The 22,552-nt window shown below is 41.3% G+C and overlaps 1 protein-coding gene across 1 annotated transcript in view; it reads right to left on the bottom strand.

The window, feature by feature from the left end:
* Nucleotides 1-22,164, bottom strand: part of UPP2 (uridine phosphorylase 2) — a 30,542-nt gene extending 8,378 nt beyond the window's left edge. The window contains 10 exon segments of the mRNA XM_006767387.2: nt 4,455-4,601; nt 6,751-6,919; nt 6,921-6,964; nt 9,477-9,591; nt 12,251-12,309; nt 12,312-12,407; nt 13,738-13,741; nt 17,609-17,726; nt 21,372-21,458; nt 21,841-22,164. Of these exon segments, the coding sequence (XP_006767450.1) occupies nt 4,455-4,601; nt 6,751-6,919; nt 6,921-6,964; nt 9,477-9,591; nt 12,251-12,309; nt 12,312-12,407; nt 13,738-13,741; nt 17,609-17,726; nt 21,372-21,433 (814 nt within the window). The 5' untranslated portion in view covers nt 21,434-21,458; nt 21,841-22,164.
* Nucleotides 22,165-22,552: the final 388 nt, after the last annotated feature.

Below are 22,552 nucleotides of genomic sequence, written 5' to 3'. Positions count from 1 at the left end.
GAACCTGGGACCTTTCAGTCCGCAGGCCGACGCTCCATCCACTGAGCCAAACCAGTTTCAGCCACTTGTTGTTTCTATAATAAAGAAATGTGAAGAGCATTTCCTGGAACCGAAGTACCTGAATCCAGGTGTTCCTGTAGGCTGTGTGCTAATCGGGCTGCTCTTAGGCAAGGGCAAGCTGCCCCACTAACGGGTGCAGAGAAAATCAGATGCGATTGTTTCTCTGAAAGGGGCTTTAATGATGCCCTTCTAAAGAGGACAAGGATGCATTTGCATCTTCAACCTAAATAGCACAAAGATTGGCTTGTACGCGTACTCTGAGAGATGGAAGTAATTAAGGATAGTGGTTCTACAAATTAATCTCTTCTTCTGAACTATAAAGTCTTTCTAAATGTAATTTTAGAAAAGGTACCACATACATTTTGTTTGTACTTTTGTATATTTATATTGATTGACTGTAAGGGTGAATATTGAAATTAAAATTCCAGTGCGATTGAATGAAGCATTGTGGAGCTATAACTCTTTTCTGGGCGCTAGGACAGGAGACCCTCCATGTGTTTCTGCCAGTTTCACCAGCCCCTCCTCCTTAGCCACCTTTGCTGGATCTCCTTCCCCTCCCTTAACTTCTAACCAAGGACCTTTTCTCATCTGTTTCTATACTCATTCTCGTTGTCATCTCATCAGTTGCATGGCTTTAATTGCCAGCTATATGCTGTCAACTTACAATTTTACTTCTCCAGCCCAAACTTCTTGCCTAAACTCTAGACCAGTGATGGCGAACCTTTTGAGCTCGGCGTGTCAGCATTTTGAAAAACCCTAACTTAACTCTGGTGCCGTGTCACATATAGAAATTTTCTGATATTTGCAACCATAGTAAAACAAAGACTTATATTTTTGATATTTATTTTATGTATTTAAATGCCATTTAACAAAGAAAAATTAATGAGTTCGCGTGTCAAAGGTGTCATAGGTTCACCATCACTGCTCTAGACTCATAAATCCATCTGCTTGTTTAGCCTCCGTTTGATGTCTACAGCCCCAAATCCTCACCTAATTTTCTCTCTCCCAACTAATTACAACTCCATCCTTCCAGATGTTTGGGCCAAAAATCTGGATATCGTTCTTAAGTCCTGTCTTTTTTTCAACATTCACATTGCATTGTCAACAAATTTCATTATTTTGCCTTCAGATGTACCTAGACTTAGGCTACACACCATCTCCACTGCCCTCACCCTGGTCCACCATCTCTCCTGGCCTGCTGCATTTGCCCTCGTATTCTCCTCCCTGCCTCTGCCCTTCATCCCAGGAGGCTCTTCCTAACCTAGCAGGCAGTGTAGTCCTGTTAAAACCTAAGTCCTGCCGAAACCGGTTTGGCTCAGTGGATAGAGCGTCGACCTGCGGACTGAAAGGTCCCAGGTTCGATTCCAGTCAAGGGCATGTACCTGGGTTGCAGGCACATCCCCAGTGGGAGATGTGCAGGAGGCAGCTGATCGATGTTTCTCTCTCATCGATGTTTCTAACTCTCTATCTCTCTCCCTTCCTCTCTGTAAAAAAATCAATAAAATATATATTAAAAAAAAAAAAAACCCTAAGTCCTACCTAGCCACTTCTCTTTTCAAAGCCCTCCAATGACTTCCCATGTTGCTCAGAGTGGAAGTCACACTCCTCACAGTGACCACACCACTTGCACCTGCCATCTCCTGCCACTCTCCACTGCTGTCCCTCCCCTCCGGCCTCACTGGCCTTGTAGTTCCTCCCACACCCTTGCATGCTCCTGCCACGTGCCTTAGATTTGCGTTTCCCAAACTGCTCTTTACTTTATGTCCACACGGCATTTTCTAAAATTGCACCTTCTCTGTGCATCCTTCCCTGACCATGCCACTTAAAATGATGGTCTCCTCCCTATTTTGGTCATCTTGTTCCTTTCCCTGCCTTGTTTTAGCCATAGCACTCTTCAGCATCTGAGGTGTCACTGAGTTATTAAACATTAGTCTTTGTTGTTCGTCTCTCTCTCAATAGGTTCCATAGACGGAGATTTTATCTATGCTGTCCACTGCTATATACCCAGGGCTTGGGCACTCACGCCACTTGCTGATGCACAGAAGAAACTCCTTCTTTGTCCAGGAAGAAAATGATGGAGATAAATCTTATCAGTCAAAATCTGATTTAAAAACTAGCCTGGTAATTGTGCCATGCACTCAGTAGACACACTATAAAACACATTTGAATCAATGACATATTTTTTTTCTGGAAAAAAGATAGTCCCTGAGTGAAACGCAAAACTGTAAGTTCTAAAAAAAAGTTGCTCCAACATTTTCTTGGACATCAAAACCATTATTTTAGATGGTGCTATTATGCTATAGATCTTAGGCTTTCATAGTCAACTTAATAAAGAATACTTTATTCACTTTGCAGCTTTCCTCTCTTCCATCAAAATTTTTTAAAAAATTAAATCTGAAAGATGGCTATGAAATAATTAAAAATCAGAAAGAATAGTTATACTGACTAGTGCTCATGAAAGTTACGTTTTACTTCAATAAGTATTCTTGGTGCTGGTCCAAGGTTGGTGTTTCTATTGGAATAATTTCACCAAAAATAAAAATATGTGCTGCACCCATTTGATTTCTTAATATCATTTTCCGCTAAAAGGGACAAGAACTTGCTGGAGAAATGGCTGATTCCAGACTTGAGGCAAGGAAAATGCAACTGGTGCCTCGGTGTCCTGTTGTGCCTGAAAGTGAGAAAATTCTCAAGAGCTAATAGGTTTACTTCAAAGGGACAAAAAAAGGGGATGCAATAGAGGGCCTTCTTCCTGGCCAAATTTGGGATAATTTGAGTATCAAAAAAATAATGACAGATCCATTTATAACACATTGAATTGGACAAAATCCACAATACAACAATGACTCATCCCAACCAAAAAGAAAAAAGAGATAAAGGCAGAAATGTGTGTGAGGATGGAAAGCTCGTCTTAAAGCAGAGTGCTAGCTAATAAACATAGTAGGAATGGTGGAGTGAGAAAAACCATCATTTTGCAGCCCATGGTAAAATCATTGGGTAAAAGATGGCCGGGTTATAGGGTATTCACACAGTGCCAGATTATCTCTCACCCCAGAGATTACTTGCTATTTACAAAGCGAAGACTTGAGCTTTTCAATGGGGTGAGATGGCAGTTACCACTTGAACCAAGTGGTGCCCCACCAAATTACTAATAGTGGAACCCCCTCACATTACATCTCCTGATGCGGTGCAATGGAGAGTTTCCATTACTCTGAAGTGTTTTTGCTGTACAGTTGTATCTAATCAAGTCACTTGACCTCACTTCCACTTTACAAGAAAAATGCAGCCTAGAGGAGCAAGGGAAACCCCATGGTGAACCACACAGGCAGATCTAGAACATTGGATATTCTACAAGATAACAGCCTGGACTAAAAACCAAACACACACACACACACACACACACACACACACACACACACACACAAAACAAACCTACTGTCTTGAGAAAAAAGAAAAGTAAAGTGAATATTCTAGATGTAATAACTACAGAGATATAACAATTAAGTAATATAATGTATAAAATTAATTTGATATTGGGTAAGGAAAAATTCTATAAAAGATACTTTTAGAAAAATTTAAATATGGGATGGATGTGAAGTCTTGTTATGAAACATTTAATTTTTTTTAGCCTGTTTTGTTTTGATATGGTATTGTGGTCATTAGGAGAATATTTTTATTCTTAGGAAATGACGCTGAGGTACAAGAGTTAAGTGGCATGATGTTTACAATTCATTTATAAACGATTCAGGAGCAAAGGCAAATAGGGGTGCTTTATATATATACACACACACACACATATATATATACATACACATACATATATATGTATAATATATGTATATATACATATATATACACTTAGAGAGCATGCACAAATGTGACAAAATATTAAAAATTATTGAATCTTGGTAAAGAGCATATAGGTATCTATTAAGCTATTCTTTCAATTTTCTGTATTATTGAAATTTTTCAAAATAGAAAGTTGAAAAAAGCAAAAATGTATGCAAATTAACTTAAAAAATGCACCACTACTCCACTCACTATTTTTGAAATATGTTATTTGTGTCAAGTCTTGATAAATTAAATTGTAATAGAAAATAGCAGCCACTACCCAGATGAAGAAAGTGGAACTTTCTGTCACATCCTAGCTACAGAACCCACTGGCTGGTGACCTTGGGCAACTTGCTTTTGACCCTTAAGGCTTGGTTTCCTCATTTGCATGATGGGAATAACATCCTGCCCACTCACAAGATGTTGTGAGATAATCCATATTATAAACAATTGCAAGGTATGCATTCAACCTAAAGGACTCTTTAGCTTTTCCTTCTCCTGCAGAGTGAAAGTAACTTTATAAAAGAAGAGACTTGCGCAGTAGGCATTCATGAAGAACTTACCTTTCAGACCACAGCGTCTACACATGGTTGCAAACACTGTAGATTCCATCTCAATATTCCTGACAGCAACTATCTGTGCTCTCTTCGAGTAATCTGCCTTTTTCTCTCTGGAAAAGCTGCACAGGGCTCCATCTAGTCGACCCTGGCCTGAAAGAGACGGAGAACAGTGAGCAACCTGATGAGGACAGTGGCAGCGGCACCACCAAGAGGCTTGCTGTCAGCTGAGTGCTCCACAGCTGACTCTGACTCTTGGGCCTGCGCCCAGGTAGGACAAACCCGCTGGCCGAGTCTTCCTATCACTGGACCGGGAGCAAGGCTGTGCCCAACTCCAGTGTCCCCTGTATAGAGAGCAGTGTCCACGGTGCTGAGTGCCCTGGCTCTGGGGCAGGTGGCCATGGCAACCAGCACTGTGCCCAGGGATAATGGAATTAGAAAACATCATTTTGTAACCCAGGCCAAAATCGTTGGGTAAAAGAGAGCTGGGTTACAAGATACTCACGCAGTGCCAAATTGTCACTCCAGAGATTACTTGCTACTTTCAAAGAGGAAACGTTGAACCTGAGGGTCACTGAGAGATCTGTCCTTTGAGGAAAATCTCTGGTTGGCTCCCGGGACTGGGGGATGGCCCGGGGCCAGGAGCTGGGGAGAAGAGACGTCGAACCTTAGTGATGCTCTGAGCTCCTTGAGGAGCAGGACCACGGTTTGGACACTGCAACTCTGCATCTACCCATCGTGACAATGGTACCAATGTGTCCACCTTCTTCTCTCCACACAGCTCTAAGCTGCCTGCACCCTTTGGTGATCACCTTTCCCTTCTGTGATGCTCCCGGTGTTCATTTATCACTTAGTCTCTCTTGTATCAATTAGTGGGGCTGGAAGGAGGTGGAAAAAATCTAATGCTTTAACTCCTCCTCCACCTTGCAGGCTCTGGGAACAGACTTCTCCCCACCACACGCCCAAGGATGGCCTGGGTTGGAGCAGGGAGGCCAATGGCACTCTGCCACCATCATTATTTGCACAGTCCTCTGTTTGGCCTCCTTTCCTCGCTTTTAATCTTTCAGGCTACTTCCCCCCCGGCTGTCTGATTCTCCTTGTCCCTTCCTCCTTAAGGCTGCCTGCCAGCCCCTCTAATATAGTGATCTTTAAGCAATTCCAACTCAGATGTTCCCGAAGCCAAGCAGGTGATGTCAGTGAGGTCTGCAGGACCTGAAGGGAGACGCCGCCCTCCCCTTCATTGAATGTCAGCTGAGTGCTCCTTGGTGTCTTGCCCCTGGGCTTGCCAGGCTGCCGTGCATTATTTAAAATTTTTTAATGCTATGGTATTTCAAGGAGCCCAAACTATGGATTTTCATGTGAAATTTCAAGAAACTATAAATGTTGGCAAAATAATTCACATTTTAAAAATTCTGTGCAGACCAAAGAAAATAGGGGCTCCAACGGGCTGTCATTTGTAAGATCTGCCTTATACCCACCCTTGACCCTCCCAATGAAGCGGCCAAATCTATGACAGTTTCCACCCTATCACACCCAGCATGCCTCCTGTTTTATAATAATAGGTTATAAAATAAAATGTTACTAACCCGAAGTAACATTTACAGATACTATAGCCTATATCCATAGGTAATTTTAAAATTGTAATATAATAGCCTAAGTTTGAAATAATGTGTACTTTGGTGAACATGCTAAAACACAACCACACTACAGTTTTTCTAGAATGCCCTCCAAGGAATGGTACCACCCCCGGTTAGATTCTTTCTTTTTGGAATGAGCAGGGTCTGCCCTTGTCACTTTATTCTCCTGGCTTCTCATCCCTTGTTGTAAAAGCTACTCAGCAGTCACCTTCAGTTTGCTCCTCAACTTGATTTGGGAACACTTTGTCACCGAGAGAAAAACGGATAACTTCGGTACCACCCATCCTGAGTACCAGGTCACTTCGTGCTGTAAGTGATTGTACCCCAAAATGGCAGAAACACAGAATCAGCACACTGCCCTTCTCCCAGAGTCATCCATTGAAATGAAAGGCTTTAACAGAGAGAAGATTTTGCTAACATCATTAATTGCATTTTAGTATTCAATTTGTTCTTGGAGGATTTAACCCACTCTCAATACATAGTCACTATGGGTGTTTCTCTGTTGCTCGTTCTAGTCCTACGTTCCTCTGCTATAGGAAGTTAAAAAGGCTGTTTCAGTCTCTTTTTAAATCCCCAACTTTAAAATTTTTAAAGTGAAGGTTTTAATATAAATGATGGGTTTGAATAACAAAGAGTTGCTCTCGCAATTTATAAATTCTTCTCACCTTCATAAAAATCATATGTACACATCGTATGTCCAGTGTGGGTTGGGAAGTTGGGAATTTCTCTGCTGCAGTTGAATAGTTCCTCCGCCAGTTCCTTGTCAAGTTCAGTACTTTGGGTGACAACGTTGTCCAAGACAACCTGTTCAAATCTGGGCTTGAAGAAGGAGTGAGTCCACAGCTGTGTCTGTTATTACAACAGACCCCGGTGCGACCCCTGGGATGCGGGAATAAATGAGTGGTTACTTTGACACAGAGTATGTAATCAATTCTGCCAACATTAATTAATGCTCAGTGCTAATGGTTCTCCCTCTTTCCATCCTTGAAATTATTTTTTTTTCCAAATGCAATTAAATAATAACATTCAGAACAGGCATTTGCATGTGCTGTCTTCCCGGATTCACATTTACAATGTGATGGGGTTTAGATTTCAAGACAAACATGACTCTTGGACATGCAAATTAGTATTGGCCTTCAGGCTCAAATTTGAATAAGTTAGGTCAGGAATAAACTAAATGAGCCTGCCAGCAAGTAGCTTGCCTAAAATGATGTGACTACTTGATATTTAATCTTCTCTGTATCTCCCTGATTGCTGTAATTTCTTTGCATCTATATCCCCCCTTCCTTCTGATTCTCCTCACATCATCCCCCTCCCCTCTCTGACCCCATGTAAATTGGGCCTCCTGGCCTTCCTTCCAGGGCTACGAAGTCTGGCTTGCTCATGGGCCTTAGTAACTAAGTCACAGGGACTTAAGAAACCATTTTCTGGACTGTTCTTCTCCCTGCTGGAATGCTCTTTAGTCCTCCCACACCTTTTCATCAGACTAACACTAAGTCATTCTTCAGGTGTGGGCTTAAGTCACTTCCTTCAAAAGGTCTGAATTCAGGAGGGGGGACAGCGGGGATAAGAAGGCAGCATAGGTAGGTGACAGTAAATTTCCTCAGGGCCAGCTTTTAACCTAGTCTTTGACCCATTCTGATTTCTGTTTAGAGCCAAAATAAGGGACTATACAATGGCAGTGCCCTAGACTCCTGTTCTAACATTCTTCTCACTTTTTGTAATTACTCATTTGTTTGCCTATGGCCCTGATTAAACATAAGCTCTATAAAGTCAAGAGCATTGTTCACTGTTGTTTCCCCAGTTCTAGCGTTATGCCTATCGCATTGTAGATACTCAATAAAAATGTATCAAATGAGCAAATGCTTCCATAGAGATGCCATAGGGCAGACATCTGCAAACTACAATCCATGGGCGAAATTCAGACCGTCTTTGTAAATAAAGTTTTCTTGGATCACAGCCACATTCGCTCATTACGTGTTGTCTATGGTTGCTTCCATAATACAAAACCTTAAGTACTTACTATCTGGCCTTCTATCGAGCACAGCCATATCCTTCTGGGTTTTTATAACTTTCAGTGTTGATCAACATGGGGTTAATTTAGGAGATCCACCTAGGGACCCAAGGTGGGCTCTGATGAATGAGCTTTAGTGGGTCAGACACTTTTTACATAAATCAAACAAGTGGCTCCTTGAATTGTTTGAAATATCCTAGGAATAGGAAATGATTGAGAAGGAAGTTAAAAATGTGGGCATCAAAACGATGTCTTGCTAATATTTAGATGTGTTAGGACATGTGTATCCTAGTTAAAGTCTTTCAGAGGCCAAAAGAAAGGCATCCGGAAGGATAGCTCATCTGGCACTGATGCTCACATTCCCCTCTGTTGGGATGCATATCTACAGAAGTCCTTTCACTTTAGTCCCACCTTTGAGCGCCTCGGGTGGACTATATTCCTGGACCACAGTTGTGGGAAGAGCCCAGTCTTTCTAATTATGCCTGTTTCTGGGGAAGCATGGCCCAGCCACCTGAAGCTCCATGATACTGGACAAGTCATTCTCTAGTGTTTTGTTTGAGGATTTCTAAAGGTCCCCTCTTGCTCCAAAAATGTGTAGTTCTCAGACAAAAATCTTGGCCCTTTTTAGAATTTTCCTTCAGTCTTGTCACTCTGTCAGCCAAACGTTCCAGTTACAATGCTCTGACTGTATCTGCACATGGCGACATAGTAAAATGGCCCCTTGCATAATCTGCTCCTGAAGAAAAGCTTGAAAAAATAACTTGACCTCAGCTCAAGGTGAAAGCATGAAGAAGGCCCTTCCCAGAGGCCTGAGCAGCCAGGAGGCAAGGAGAGGGGAAGCTCTGGGAAGACTTGAGGGAGCGCTAGCTGGCCCTTCCCTAAAGGCCCAGGGTGGCCTGTTCTGGTGTGTTGATGAGGAAAAGAAACAGCCAAGAAAAAGGATGCAGTCACCAGCATGAGCTAAACACAATGTGTTCCTATGATGTGTGCTTACTTAGCTGACAAATAAGGCAATTAATAGTGATTATTTCTTTTTTACTTGAAAGCACTTGTTTCTGTCACTTATGAAATCTCTACACCTCAAAATTTACTGTAACCCTCAAAACTTTCTCTTATCCTGAAAACATATTCCTTAGCAATTCTTCCACTCTTCCCCATAAGAACACCTAAGTCCACTCCAGTTTTCCATGGGGAGAAAAAAAAGGGAGATAAAAAGAAAATATTTCTTTAATTTCGTTAAATGTCCTCAAGCTGAGCTTCCTGACACTCCTTAGCCCATCTGGATTTCTGCTGGGTTTGGGGAATGTTGGTGTCTTTTGGAAGCTGCTTTGCAGGGAACAATCCCTGGGATTTAACAGTAGAAGTCAAACATCTTACCTATTCCCCCTGATGTACCCATTCTGATCATGGTGACATCACAGCACTGGGCATGGTGCAGTAATTTGATGAGTTCATGCAGCATGATCGAAATGGAGGGGATCCCCATGCCATGCTGTTGAGAGAAAGGGAACGTCACTCTACATCTCACAAACTGATATATGCACAGGACATATTTTCTTTCTTCATTACAAGTTAACAGCCCTCAGAGAAATTTACATAATCATTATGACTTTGCCAAAGCTGGGGAAACCGTAAGTCAGCTCTAAATGACGCCTACATGACACGCTGATAGATGTGCCCATCTGTGAGCACCAGCGAGCGGCAGCTCCCTGCCAGGTAAGCTGAGTGCAGCCTGGTCGTTGGGAGCGGAAGGAGGGTGGCCCACGATGGCACGGTGTACTGGTGTGTCAGGGCAGTGCCCCTGCTCGTCTCCCCTCTGGGCTCATTATGCTGAGCCTGCGAAATAGAGTTTTTTCCCGAGATTGACTTGATATCGAGGAAATACAAACTTGGCTGCCAGGGGATCAGTCCCTTTCCACCCCACTAAATGAAATGGTGAATCCGCGGCGTTGCCCTCAGGTGGCCTTGCCCGTTTGCTGCAAATTCTGTGCGAGCTCTGGAACATAGAGTAGACATGTGGGTTCCATCCAGATCCAGCAATGTAGAGTGGATAGTGAAGGCGCAGCTGAGGGTAAAGTGCGACAGGTCACAACCACAATCCCGGTTTTCCTCAGCATTTGGAATGGGACAGTCAATGTCACCAGAAGAGGGGCCAACAAGAGGATTTGGCAACTCCTGGTGATCACTATGTCCTACTAACTCTCCGGAACGATCCTTCATGTGGAATTTGCAGTGGCTGGAGCTGAGTTCGGAATCAGAGGCCATTTGATGCCTCGCCTAGCACCAGAGGGTCACGTGTGTGCTAGTTCTGCCCTTGGGCACAGAGGCTCGGGTGCCGAAAGCACCAGGGTTATCTTGGCAGCAGGTGATGTCTGCACTGATGGTCTCGTTAGCAAGTCAGGAAAACCACTGCAGCCACGACCGGGTATCCTCGCCTGAGCTCCCTCCCTCTCGTCATCAAGAATATTAAACGATGACAAATCTGAGCCTCTGAGGTTCCCATATTCGGTTTCCATGGAATATGCCCTGACTTCCAAAAGCACTGTAAGTCTCCTGGAGACACGAGTCAAACCTGAATTAATTTCTATGCCCAAGATGAACATGTGTGGGCTTTGGCCCTGGCTCTGCCACTATAGAGCAAACTCTCTAAATCTCTTTTGCTCAGCTGCACATTAAGCAACGAACCATTATTTGATCTATTAGGTTCCTTCTAAATCAGATATGTGATAGGTTTATAATGATCACTTATTATGTGACATGGTAGCAAAATGACAAATGGGCTTGTGTGTTTCTGCTAAAGTATCTCTCTCTGTCACACACACACACACACACACACACACACACACACACACCCCTCAGCTGCTGAAGAGAAAGACTTTTCAAAGAAGGGGCCTAAATTGGAAATCCTCTGGATGCCTAGGGAGGCCCATTTCGAATCGCCTGACCTCTGGGCATGATCCATGTTACTGCTGTTTTTATACCTTACTCTTAAGTTTTACTGCTGGTTTACAATAATTTCACAGTTTTAGAAACCTTATTTTTTGTCCTCACCCATTCATCGTGCAAGAAAAAAAAAAAGACAGTTGTAGTCTAAATGTCAAACAAAAGTTAGTAAGACAACATTTGCCTAGATCAAACAATATTGAGTTTCCTTCCATTGTAGATATTCTATAGTTGTTGAATAAACAAATGAATTGATTCTCTCATTTGAGCCCAAAGCAAGTTTCAGGCATTCTTGACCCAGATGGGAGATGAACTTAGAGGCCCCCCGGGCGTTGGGTAATTTTCCCTTCTTTACTCCAGGCTTCCAGCCGTGCAAGACCATCCTTCCCTCGCCAGGTACTTCCTTCCCTCGCCAGTAATCAAGGATGGCTGGCTCTTCCCTGGTGCCGGAGTCACATATGATTCAGCTCCTTAGAATTGTCACACTCCGCAGAGGACTCTTCGTGGTTCCCTAGCCTGGCTCTGCCCTCTGTGAGGACTGCAGTGTCCGGCCATGTGACAGACTCGAGCTATTCTTCCAGAATCCAGCTCTGTGGCAGAGACACACTTAGAAAGGCAAGCTCCATGCACACACATATCCATTGCCCTCTGGGTGTGCCACCCTGAGTCCCAGAGGGAATGGTCCATGAGTTCCTTAAAACTGCAAGTTAATCCACTTCCATTTTGTTTTAGGACACTGTATGCCCATAGCTGTCAGCATAGTCTAAATACAGGAGAGCAATTCACCGGAGCTCTGTGGAAACGCATGACCAGCTTTTCAGCCGGCTTATTGCAGTGTTAGACGGCAGCCTCAGGCAAGCCTGAAAATTGGCCCCTGTAAACTTAGAGCTCAAAATTCCCAAAGCTGGAGAAGGGACAGAGGAAAAGAAATTATTGGTGGCTTAATCGGTCACAAACTAAAGAAAGGAAGTGTGCTTTGAGAGTTTTTTCCCCTAATGTGAGTAGCTAAGTGGTAACTAATAAACTAAAGTGACACAGAATGCTATGTTCTGCCCCTGGGACTTTTTCCAGCAAAGAATGTCACACCTGGAAACTTAATTTAATTGCGTGAGAAGGCAAAGCAAGAGGGGAAAGAACCCCAGGCAGAGAAGCTTCCTCTTTTTCTGCGAGCCCTGATGGCTACCGGAGTGCAGGCCTGGAGTACTTACGCTGATGGAGAGCACGGGACCGATTTTGTACATACAGTATCTGTCTGTCCCCGCACAATGTCCTTTCTGTCCTCCCCGCTGTCCTGCAACCTGAGCTCCTTATGCATAAACAGTGCAAATGCGTTCATCCTGTTGGGGCTCCCACCAACGAGACAAACTGTTGATAAAAAGTAGCAACCACCTGCCTTAATGACTGGGATCAGAACCGAGGGGCAGCTCTCAACGTTAATGATTTTACTTTATTTTTTAGTAACTTATCTAAGAGTATGTGTAGATGTTATGGGTTATGTTCGTGAGTTAACTAATTTGCATCATTAACCTGTCATTAAGACACACAGTTTGTGGTGCTTAATTAGTAAAGAAAAAGATCATCACAAAATCAAAGCAAGTGTTGCTTTTGTTCAAGTCGGTGTTTCCTGGTGTTTTAGTTTGCAGGGAACATGGGCGAGCTCCTCAGGTGACATCAGCAGCCTCCTGCTGGGCATTAGCAGGCTAAATGCTCGGTAAGTAAATACTGAGCACGGGGGATGCAAGTAACATAGCAAAAGGGGAACTATAAGGTGTAGATATGTTTCTTCATCCCAAATCCCCAGTCAGAAGTTTTTATTGTAAAATGTGCTATGTTCACGTAAAGCTTTACAAAAATAATCACATCAAAAATTTCTTCTCACTCAGAAGAAATTCTCCTGGAACAGGCCTTATTGTGGACTGGAAATCTCACTACAGTATTTCATCAGCTCCAGTAATTTGGTTTTGCTGTATTCACAATTTAACTTCTCTGGAATTTCAACAGGCATGGCAGTCAAGAGTGTCACATCTAATAAAATGTGGTTATAAAATTGTCTTAGAGGCACTTGTGTAATAGCCTATAAGGGATCCATGAGGGGTGGGAGCGGTGGATGTGGGAGAGGATCATCATGGATGAGCTGCCCGCCTGGTGGGTACCAGGTGTCAGAGGCCTGAGGTAGCACAGCCATCAGGGCATCTAAGGGGGAGGTGCAGAGCCTGCGGAAGCTCAGTGACAGATAAGGCAGCACAGTGGTGAAGGGCCTGCCCTTGGAGATAAATCTGGCTTTGCACCCAAACCCATCACTGACTAAGCAACTTGCTGAGTGTCACCCATGTCCTCTCTATGTGCCTCTGATTGTCATCTCCAACGTAGAAAACACAGTACCTTTTGGATGGTTTTGTAAGGAGAAAATAGGATCGACTATGGCAGAGGACGTTGTACAAAGCCAGGTGCCTTCTGAGCATTCGACAAATGGTAAGTACAACTTGTCATATCGTGTAGCAGTTTCCTGCCCTGCTCTTGAGCTGGCTTATTGTTTCTGTATTGCAGAACTTAGCACAAAAGAAGCTGGTTCAAGTCCAGTGAGAAAAGGGCAGTTGGTGGCGCCTGGCCGATGTGGGCAGCACGAGGCAGAGGATCAGAGGGATTACTGGTGAGGGCACGCACAGGGAGAAAGAATATCTGCCTAAGGAAATACCGAACTGAGGTTGTAGAGTAGGCACCCCCATTCACAAATGACTTACTATGACTATTGGGTGGTCTGGTTACATGATGTGTTCTGTTTCCATTTAGCAATATTCCAATTTCAACTATGGGATGTAATTATCCTTTTATCCGCCCTCTGCTTCTCTTCTATCCTCATTTTTGTCTTTTCTGTGGCTTCTGATGAGTTTCCCTGATGGGGCTTAAAGTTGGTAATGAACTGCAGTGGGAGTGAGCCATACAGGCTGGGTAGCAAAGAGAGTAAGACCATGGTCTAAAGTGAGTTTCTAAGTTATTATTGATTACTTATAAAAATTTTTCCTTCTGTTGGTATGGACAATTAAGACTTAGCTCAAGTTCTAAGTACAAAGATGGTGGTTTTTTTGTTTCTTTTTTTTTTTTTTTCAAAATACAGTAGTTTGAAAATAACCTCACTGTATAGTGCCAGTGAATGTAAATTACAACTATTCAGATTGACCATAAAACCAAAAACAGATGTTAGAATAGCTTACAGTTTGAATTCTTCTTTGAACTTTAGATATTGCTGTAATCAACAGGACTTTCTGAATGCTTCTAGTGACATAAAGATGATAGGTATAAACAGAGCATTTTCATTCTTGAAGCCTTACCCTTAAATCAGACTTACTAAATAGCACCCCCAGCCACAATTTTAAGTCTGGCTGCCTTAATGAGAAGTAAAATACGGCTGAGGACCACCAACCAGCACTGACCTTAAGAGACGCTTACCGTGATTTACGTCCAAACGAAATTATCGTTTGTCCTGGTTTCAACAAAGAAGATAAAAGTGCATTGGGAAGAAGTCTGAAGCATTACAAAAATGTGTTAAGTGCTTTGCTATAGGCTGCCAGTATTAACTCACTTTCAAATATGTCTGCTATCTCAAAAGACTTACCTTTGCCATGTTGTTATTAACCTGGCCCTATTGCAGCTTGGGTATGCTGTATGTTTACAAAGGAGTATAAACACTTCTAAAATGTGTATTATAGAGTGTTATAGGGTAATTCTTTTTCATGTTGCTTGAAATTTCTAGGGAGACATTAGAGGTGATGATGGTAATTTTATAAAAGACATATGAGAGGTTGAGTTTGAGTAGATAAGGCCTAATGCTCCTCCACTATATTTTTAAATTTTGATGCATCCCAGTCAGTATGACAGTCACCAAAGCTGCTTCTCCTTCTTGCTGCGAATGCAACTAAACCAGCCGTGGGCAAACTATGGCCTGCGGGCCATCCGGCCCGTTTGAAATGAATAAAACTAAAAAAAAAAAAAAGACCGTACCCTTTTATGTAATGATGTTTACTTTGAATTTATATTAGTTCACACAAACACTCCATCCATGCTTTTGTTCCGGCCCTCCGGTCCAGTTTAAGAACCCATTGTGGCCCTCGAGTCAAAAAGTTTGCCCACCCCTGAACTAAACTCTACTTCCCAGCCTCCTTTCCAATTAGAGAAGACCATCTTCCTCAGTCCAGCCACTAGAACGTGAGCAGAAGTGATGGGTGCCATTTCCAGTGCTAGCCCATAGAAATCTCCTATTGGTGATCCCACAGATTGTCCTCTCCCGTCTGCTGGATGGGTGTTGACACTCAGAGAAAATTTGCAAGTCACTGCGCAAAGGTGACAGAGCATCAAGATGGAAGGAACCTGGGTCCCTGAGTCATCAGTTGGAGGAAAGCCACATATCAAGTGGGAACACCCATTTTTTTGTACTTGATATAAATAAGAAATAAACTTACATTGTGCTAAGCCGCTGATATTTTGCAATACCAGCTAGTGAAAACTTAAAGAATATAGTAAGAAATAAGAATAATTGTCAAAATCTTTAAGGTTGAAGTTTTACACACCCACAGTTCTCCTTTCCTTGGAAGATAATGCTATTAATGATATGGATTAACTGTTAACTGGTTAATAATGCAGATTAATTATTAATTGGTTAATAATATGGATTAACTGTTAACTGGCGAATAATGCAGATTAATTATTAACTGGTTAATAATCTGCATTAATCAGTTAACAATTAATCCACATTATTAACCAGTTAACAGTTAATTCATATTATTAACCCATTAATAGTTAATCTGCATTAATAATGTGGATTTTGTAATCAAGGAAAACACAATAATTTCAAGAGAAACATCAAAAGTGCTTTATTCAAAGTAATATCCATCGCTACACATTTCCCCCATCTTTCAGGTAATTTGGGGATACTGTCCCAATAGAACTTTTCTTGTTTTGAGGCAGTCAATTCAAAGACCCAATTTTCTACTTCTTCGTGCATTTTGAAGTGCTGCTCAGAAAATGTGTGTGCCATCAATTGGAACAAGTGATAATCTGAAGGAGCAAGGTCTGGTGAATACAGTGGGTGGCTTAATACTTCCCAGGTAAGATCTTTTAATGTGTCTTTAACTGGTTTTCAAGTGTGTGATGGTGCGTCATCATGAAGCAAAATTACTTTGCGGTGTCTTCTGGCCCATTCTGGTCATTTTACGATCAAAGTGTGGTTCAAATGGATTATATGTTGTCGGTAGCGATCAGTATTAACGGTTTCACCTGGTTTTAAAAGCTCATAATACACCACACCTTTCTGATCCCACCAAACGCAGAACATTGTCTTCTTTCCGAAGCGATTTGGCCTTGTAGTCGATATTGATGGTTGACCTGGATCAACCCATGATTCTGTGCATTTGGGATTCTCACAATAAATCCACTCTTCATCGCCAGTCACAAGACTTTCTTTTGTGTCATTGAAGCAACATTTTACTGATGACTTTTTGGTTTTCCATTTGTCTTTCGTTCAGATGGTGTGGCACCCATTTTCCTTCCTTCAAAATCTTTCCCCTTACTTGTAAATGATCAGAAATTGTTTTCTCAGCACCGTTTAATTTTTCTGCAAATTGTTTTTGAGTTTGACATGTATCTCCACCCAATAATGCTTGTAATTGTTGGTCTCCAAACTTTTTCGGTTAACTTGGACGTTCTTTGTCTTTCACATTGAAATCATCGCTTTTAAAGCATTTAAACCAGCATTCACAAGTATCTTGAGATGGAGCATATTCACCATAAGCTTCTCAAAGTATACGATAACTTTCAGCAGCACTTTTCTTCAAAATAAAGTAATGAATTAAAAAAACTTCACGCAAATGCTCTTTTTTTGGCATGAAATTCAACATTTATAAAAATATCTATGATGTTAACACCTTCAGAAAATTTGATATATGATGTTTTTGAAGCTTCTTGTCAATACAACGAAATAGCATACATATCAAATCACATATATATAATCATATGTGTAACTCCATTTATTGAAAAACTCCGCATTATTAACCGGTACACCTAGTATCCATTTCAATGGTGTTTATAATAGAAAATACTTTTACATAAAGGTCAAAAGTAGACTATATAATGTATGGCTTAGTCACTTGACTTCCATAAACAATGTGTCTCCAAGAAAATCACATAATATGGGGAAAATGTTAATGACAAAGTGAAGTAAAAAATTTAGGATGCAATTATATAATTCCAACTATTTTAAAATCTGTTTATTAAAAAGAATTGGGAGAAAAGAAAATAGGTTGATGTCTATGTTTAGATGATAGGAGCTTTTTAAGGTGTATTTTTAAAAATTATTGCTTTGTTTTGTTATATTTTCCCAGTTTTAAGTAATGGACATGAGCTGCCTTTATTACATATATATATGTAATTGCTTCAGAGAATGAACATCAGTTCCTATTGGGACCTCTGACATTTTACCAGCTGAATGAGTAAGGTTTATGATGAGCAAATAAAAGAAAATATATCAGCAGGGGAAACATGATAGTTTTTTCCCAAAATTAGAAATATTTTACCTTTACATCCTCAAACATTGCTGGTAGGTTGTGTGTTTTTGTTCCTAAATCCAAGTGATAGAGAATGTCTTCATCCATAGAATCCAGGTAAAGATTTTTAACATGAACAAAACTTTTTCTGGGAAAAATAACATAAAAAAAAGATGTGAAGAAATTTAGAGAGAGAGCCTATGATAACCGCTAGCCCAAATATTGGACACAAACTTTCATTTAAGATTGAATGATTTGTCATGAAGCCAATATTATTATGCTACTATAATAAAAACAGCAGCACCACTAATAATAATAATAATAATAATAATAATAATAATGGCTAATATTTTCTGTGCACACAGGCATAGCTTTAAGCATGAAAAGTGCACACTGCCATAAAAACTACGTATAGTTTTGATAAACATTCTATTAGGTAAGCAATACTAACAAATGCAATTTACAAGTGAAGGAGCCAAGATTTGCAGAAGTTGAGAAACTTGAGCAAGATTTTACAATCAGTAGATTACAGAACCGTCTTTTCTACCCCGTTCTTGTCTGGCCCTCATGGTCCTTTTCCTTCTTTGCATGGGAGGCTGTGCAACATAGGCTCCTGGAATCTGTAGTCAGATTGCCTGGGTTCCACCACCAGTTCAACCATATATGTACTCACTGTGCAGCCTTGGGTAAGCTATTTTATCTTTGTTCTTTGAAAGTCTCCTCATCTGTAAAGTGGGGATAGTGAATAAAATAACTGCTTTGCTAGATTGTCCTGAGGCCTATATGAGCCGAGCTGGGCTACTTTCCTTCCTCTCTCTCAGTAAAATAATGCAAGATGGTGAGCTGACCGCTGCTGTAGGAATGACCTTAATTCCATCTAATTCATATTTATAAGGCACGTCATCTTCAGTCTTGGTATTGCAGTAGTGATTACACACAACTGTAATCATTAGCGATAATCATTACCCCATACCACAGCGGGTCAAGCCGTCTCTGCCAAGAACTATCTGCCTTCTTCGCTCCATGTTCCTTCCATTTCCCAGTAAATGTCTCTACACATTTTAACAAAACTCTTGTGTTTTTCTATATTTCCAATGACGTTTGCTCATTAAAAAATAGTTTAAAAACTCTGGTGCCCAGGACCCACTGAATTTAGAGACTGAAAAATATTTTTGAAATCTTCTCAGGTGATCTGATGTGCAACCCAAGTTGAAAATCCCTTTTTAGGCCTTTGTTCCTAAAGCATCTTTCTCACTTCCCTTCCCTCCATTGTTCACATGTGGGAATCCTACTCATTCCTCAAGGTCAAATTTAAATATCACCTCCCCCTGGAAGGCTTTTCCCAAGCATCTTCCCTCCCCAGTCAGTATGAATTCCCAGCCCACACTGTGCTCCTAAAGCATGTATTTCACGTTAAGGCTGATAGATAGCACTTCAAGGGTTAATTTTCTGTCTCTCCAGAAAAATTGTGAATTTTCTCATGCAAGCTGTCTCATATATCTTTTTTTAATCCCCAAGTCTTAACAAATTTTATTTGTTAAATTAAATTTAAAGTTCGGGAAGTGGAACTATTAATTTTCCGCTCAAAAACATTTAGGGTAACAAATTCTTAATTAGTTAGTGGATCATGGCTGGTTTAAAAAAATAAAGCATTCCATGAGGTTAGTACACTTTACTACTTCAGAACAAGCCTCAAAGCCCACAAGCAAAAGGACACCTCCTTTCCTCTCCTGGTGACAGGCAAGAGGACATGCACCAGTGATCCCTTGTTGGAAAAAGTGTGTCGATTCACCAGCAGCATTGCCATGGAGGCTTGTTAGAAATGCAAAATCTCAGGCCCCACGCAGGGCCTCCTGAATCAAAATCTGCCTTATAAACAACTCCTATGTGATTTCTGTGCACAGTAAAGTTTGAGAAACATGCCATCCACTTTCTCTTCCAACTTCTCTTACTTTTCTGCTTGACTCGGCCAAACTGCTTTCCCTCTCCGATGCGTCTCCTTTGGATTCCCAGCTGACTCCGTCCTTACCCTAGAAGAGAGTGCCATTCATCTACTTCAGTGATTTCAAATTCTAACTCCGTATCAGGATCATGTGGGGTGCTTTCAAAAGCACTGGTACCTAGCTAAGCCCAAACCTAAAAATTCTAATGTATATTGTCCAGAAGATATGGGCCTTGGTATTTTTAAAATCACTGATGTATTCCAGCTTTCTTATCTTCAAAAAGAAATTCTCAAACCATTAACTATATTCTCTTGTATTAATTATAATAGTCTTGCTAATTCATTAGGACTATTAATTATAATAATCCTGTTCATTATTTAGTTTTCCTTGGTGGTCTGTTTCAATAGCTAGTGATCCCTTGGTCAGAGAATTGGGTGGGGTCGGGGGGCATGTCTATAGAAGGTTTGTATCCCTTTGGGCTCACCAGAAGCACTTCTTTTTTTATATATACATATATTTTATTGATTTTCTACAGAGAGGAAGGGAGAGAGATAGAGAGTCAGAAACATCGATGAGAGAGAAACATCGATCAGCTGCCTCCCGCACATCCCCCACTGGGGAAGTGCCCGCAACCAAGGTACATGCCCTTGACCGGAATCGAACCTGGGACCCCTCAGTCTGCAGGCCGACGCTCCATCCACTGAGCCAAACCGGTTTTGGCCAGAAGCACTTCTAAGATGATGCCTCTATTACTTACCAAAGGAAAGATTTCTTTGGCCATTAGGCCAAATTCAACCCAGTATGATCCTGGCAACTGCAATATTTCAATCTTTCCAAAATATATAATTTTTACTAAATAGACTATATGTGCTATTTCTTCCTCAACCTTGTTTTGCATTTTCTTTCCTTTCTCTAAAATGTGGGCCAGAGGTGGTATTGGGAATACATTCTTTTAGCAAGCCACGAGATAGCACGGTCAGTATTAAACACTGGTAACCAGTGCTGCCTGAGAAGAAGTCTTTCTATTTTACCATCACCTTCATCTTCAGACTTTTTCCTTTTCTCTTTCCTTGGCATGCCTGAGCAAATGCACGTGGTAGGAGACTACCTTTGTCTGGGATGGGTAAATGGAACATTTTCTGAAACAATGACATGATGGAGGCTCTAAGCAAGGCATCTGATACAACTCGGTGAATCAGAGGGAATGCACAAAAATTCCGTAAGCCTCCTGAAGATTAATGCTCGATTATGTTCTGTGAACCTGGGGCAAGAATTGGAGCTAAATTTGCAGACAGTTTTGGCAGATTTACGTCGACCCCTGAGATGAGGAACATACATGGAATTTTAGAAGTGAATTCTATGTAAAGTCTATCAGAAAGCGTATGGAATCACTTCATAATATGCTGCAAGGCAGTGAAACCTCCCTTCGGCACGGGGAGGCCCCTTTAATCATTTCTCAGATATTTCAGCCCATGGTCCTGGAATTAAAGGCGGAACTCCCGGCTGAACTTTGAATGTGTTCACTCATGCAGGTTGGTTAATCTTTTGCATGTTTTTTGGCTTTACTTTCTTTTCTTTTCTTTTTTTTAAAGAGCGAGAGGTATAATTGACATATTGCTCCACTTTCTTAGATGAGCCAGATTCACCCAAGAACCAAGGAATGAAAATATCTTTGGGGAGACAATTTGCGTTGTATTTATTTTGTTTTGTATTATGAGCTAGGTTCCAACTATATCATCTCTAAACTTAAGACATTTATGTAATGATAGAGGTTGATCTTCTGAACATTTAATATAAAATCCAAAGAACATCCATCTAATCAAAACAAATAAAACATCAAAATTACTTACCCAACGTATGTATTCTGCTCAGATCTCATGGGTTTTTTGGAAGCAGGTAAAATCGAAGCCATACTTTGTGGTGTGCGGATAGTCACACTTCAGTTGATGTCAGGGAAGAAATATATAGTCAGTTGCTATTAAATTATAGGTGAATCATAATAGCTCAGCTCCAAGTTAGAATGACAGCCTCCCTTATAAAACTTACATTTTCTTCTGAAATCAATAATGGAACTTTATTCCTAGCATAACTCCCTACCAATTCAAAAAATATCCTCCTTGACATGGCCTTTTATAGTACAAAACAGCCCAGCTCTCACAACAGCTCTTCCCTAAGATAGGCTCCCTGTGAAGGTGTGGCGTCCTAGCTCTCTGACTAGGTTGGTTAGCTTGGTCACTGTAGACAGGTGCACCTTTCTCTTCCTCTGGCCTTGATCCCAGCATGGGCCTGGTGTGGCACACGACTTACTTACTTACTTACTTTGAGACAACTGTATGTGGATCCACGTCCTCCACAGGAACTCCACCATGTTGTCTCAAAAATGTGCCCAGTACAAGGGAGAACTTTCAGTTCCCAAACATTTTGTTTTCTCACCCCATCCTACCCCTCATCAACTTGTTTTCATTCTATGTTCACAAGTGAGACAAACATGCAAAGTCATGCCCCCAGAGTGCCTCTTCATCTGAACTCTGCCCGTTCAAATTCACACAGAAGGTCTGATAATTAAACAAATCTGTTTCCCAGAGCTTCATTAAGCTAAAAACCGCAGGCTGCCCGTGAAATCCAATGGAGCAGCTGTTGGAGGTCAATCCAAATAAAATAACAAAATAAGGTCTAATATTTTCAGAAAATAGAGTGTCTCTTTGAAGAAACCCACAAATTCACTGCTTTTCTCCTGCTTCTTACTGTACAATTTGGGGACAGACAAATCTAGAAGACTTTCAAGGAACTTCATCCTGTGTGTGTTTTTTTCTTTTTATTCCCAGCTCCCATGGCAATCAGCTGAAGTTCTATGCTGGTGAGAGCTTTAAGGACATTTGTCTCATGGCTTGCAAGCAAACAAGCGCTTAAAATGTTCACAAACACCCAAACAGCAGCAGATACAAGGCACTTCATAATGTGCTTGAATTTCTCTGTAAGAGTGTGCATCACAGTTAAGAAGCAAATGCACATCTTAACTGTGTTTGGAGAT

The sequence above is a fragment of the Myotis davidii genome, unplaced genomic scaffold (assembly GCF_000327345.1).
Source record: "Myotis davidii unplaced genomic scaffold, ASM32734v1 scaffold433, whole genome shotgun sequence".
Taxonomy (NCBI): domain Eukaryota; kingdom Metazoa; phylum Chordata; class Mammalia; order Chiroptera; family Vespertilionidae; genus Myotis; species Myotis davidii.
The sequence above is the reverse complement of the archived record's forward strand: the minus strand, read 5'-3'. Positions and strand labels throughout refer to the sequence as shown.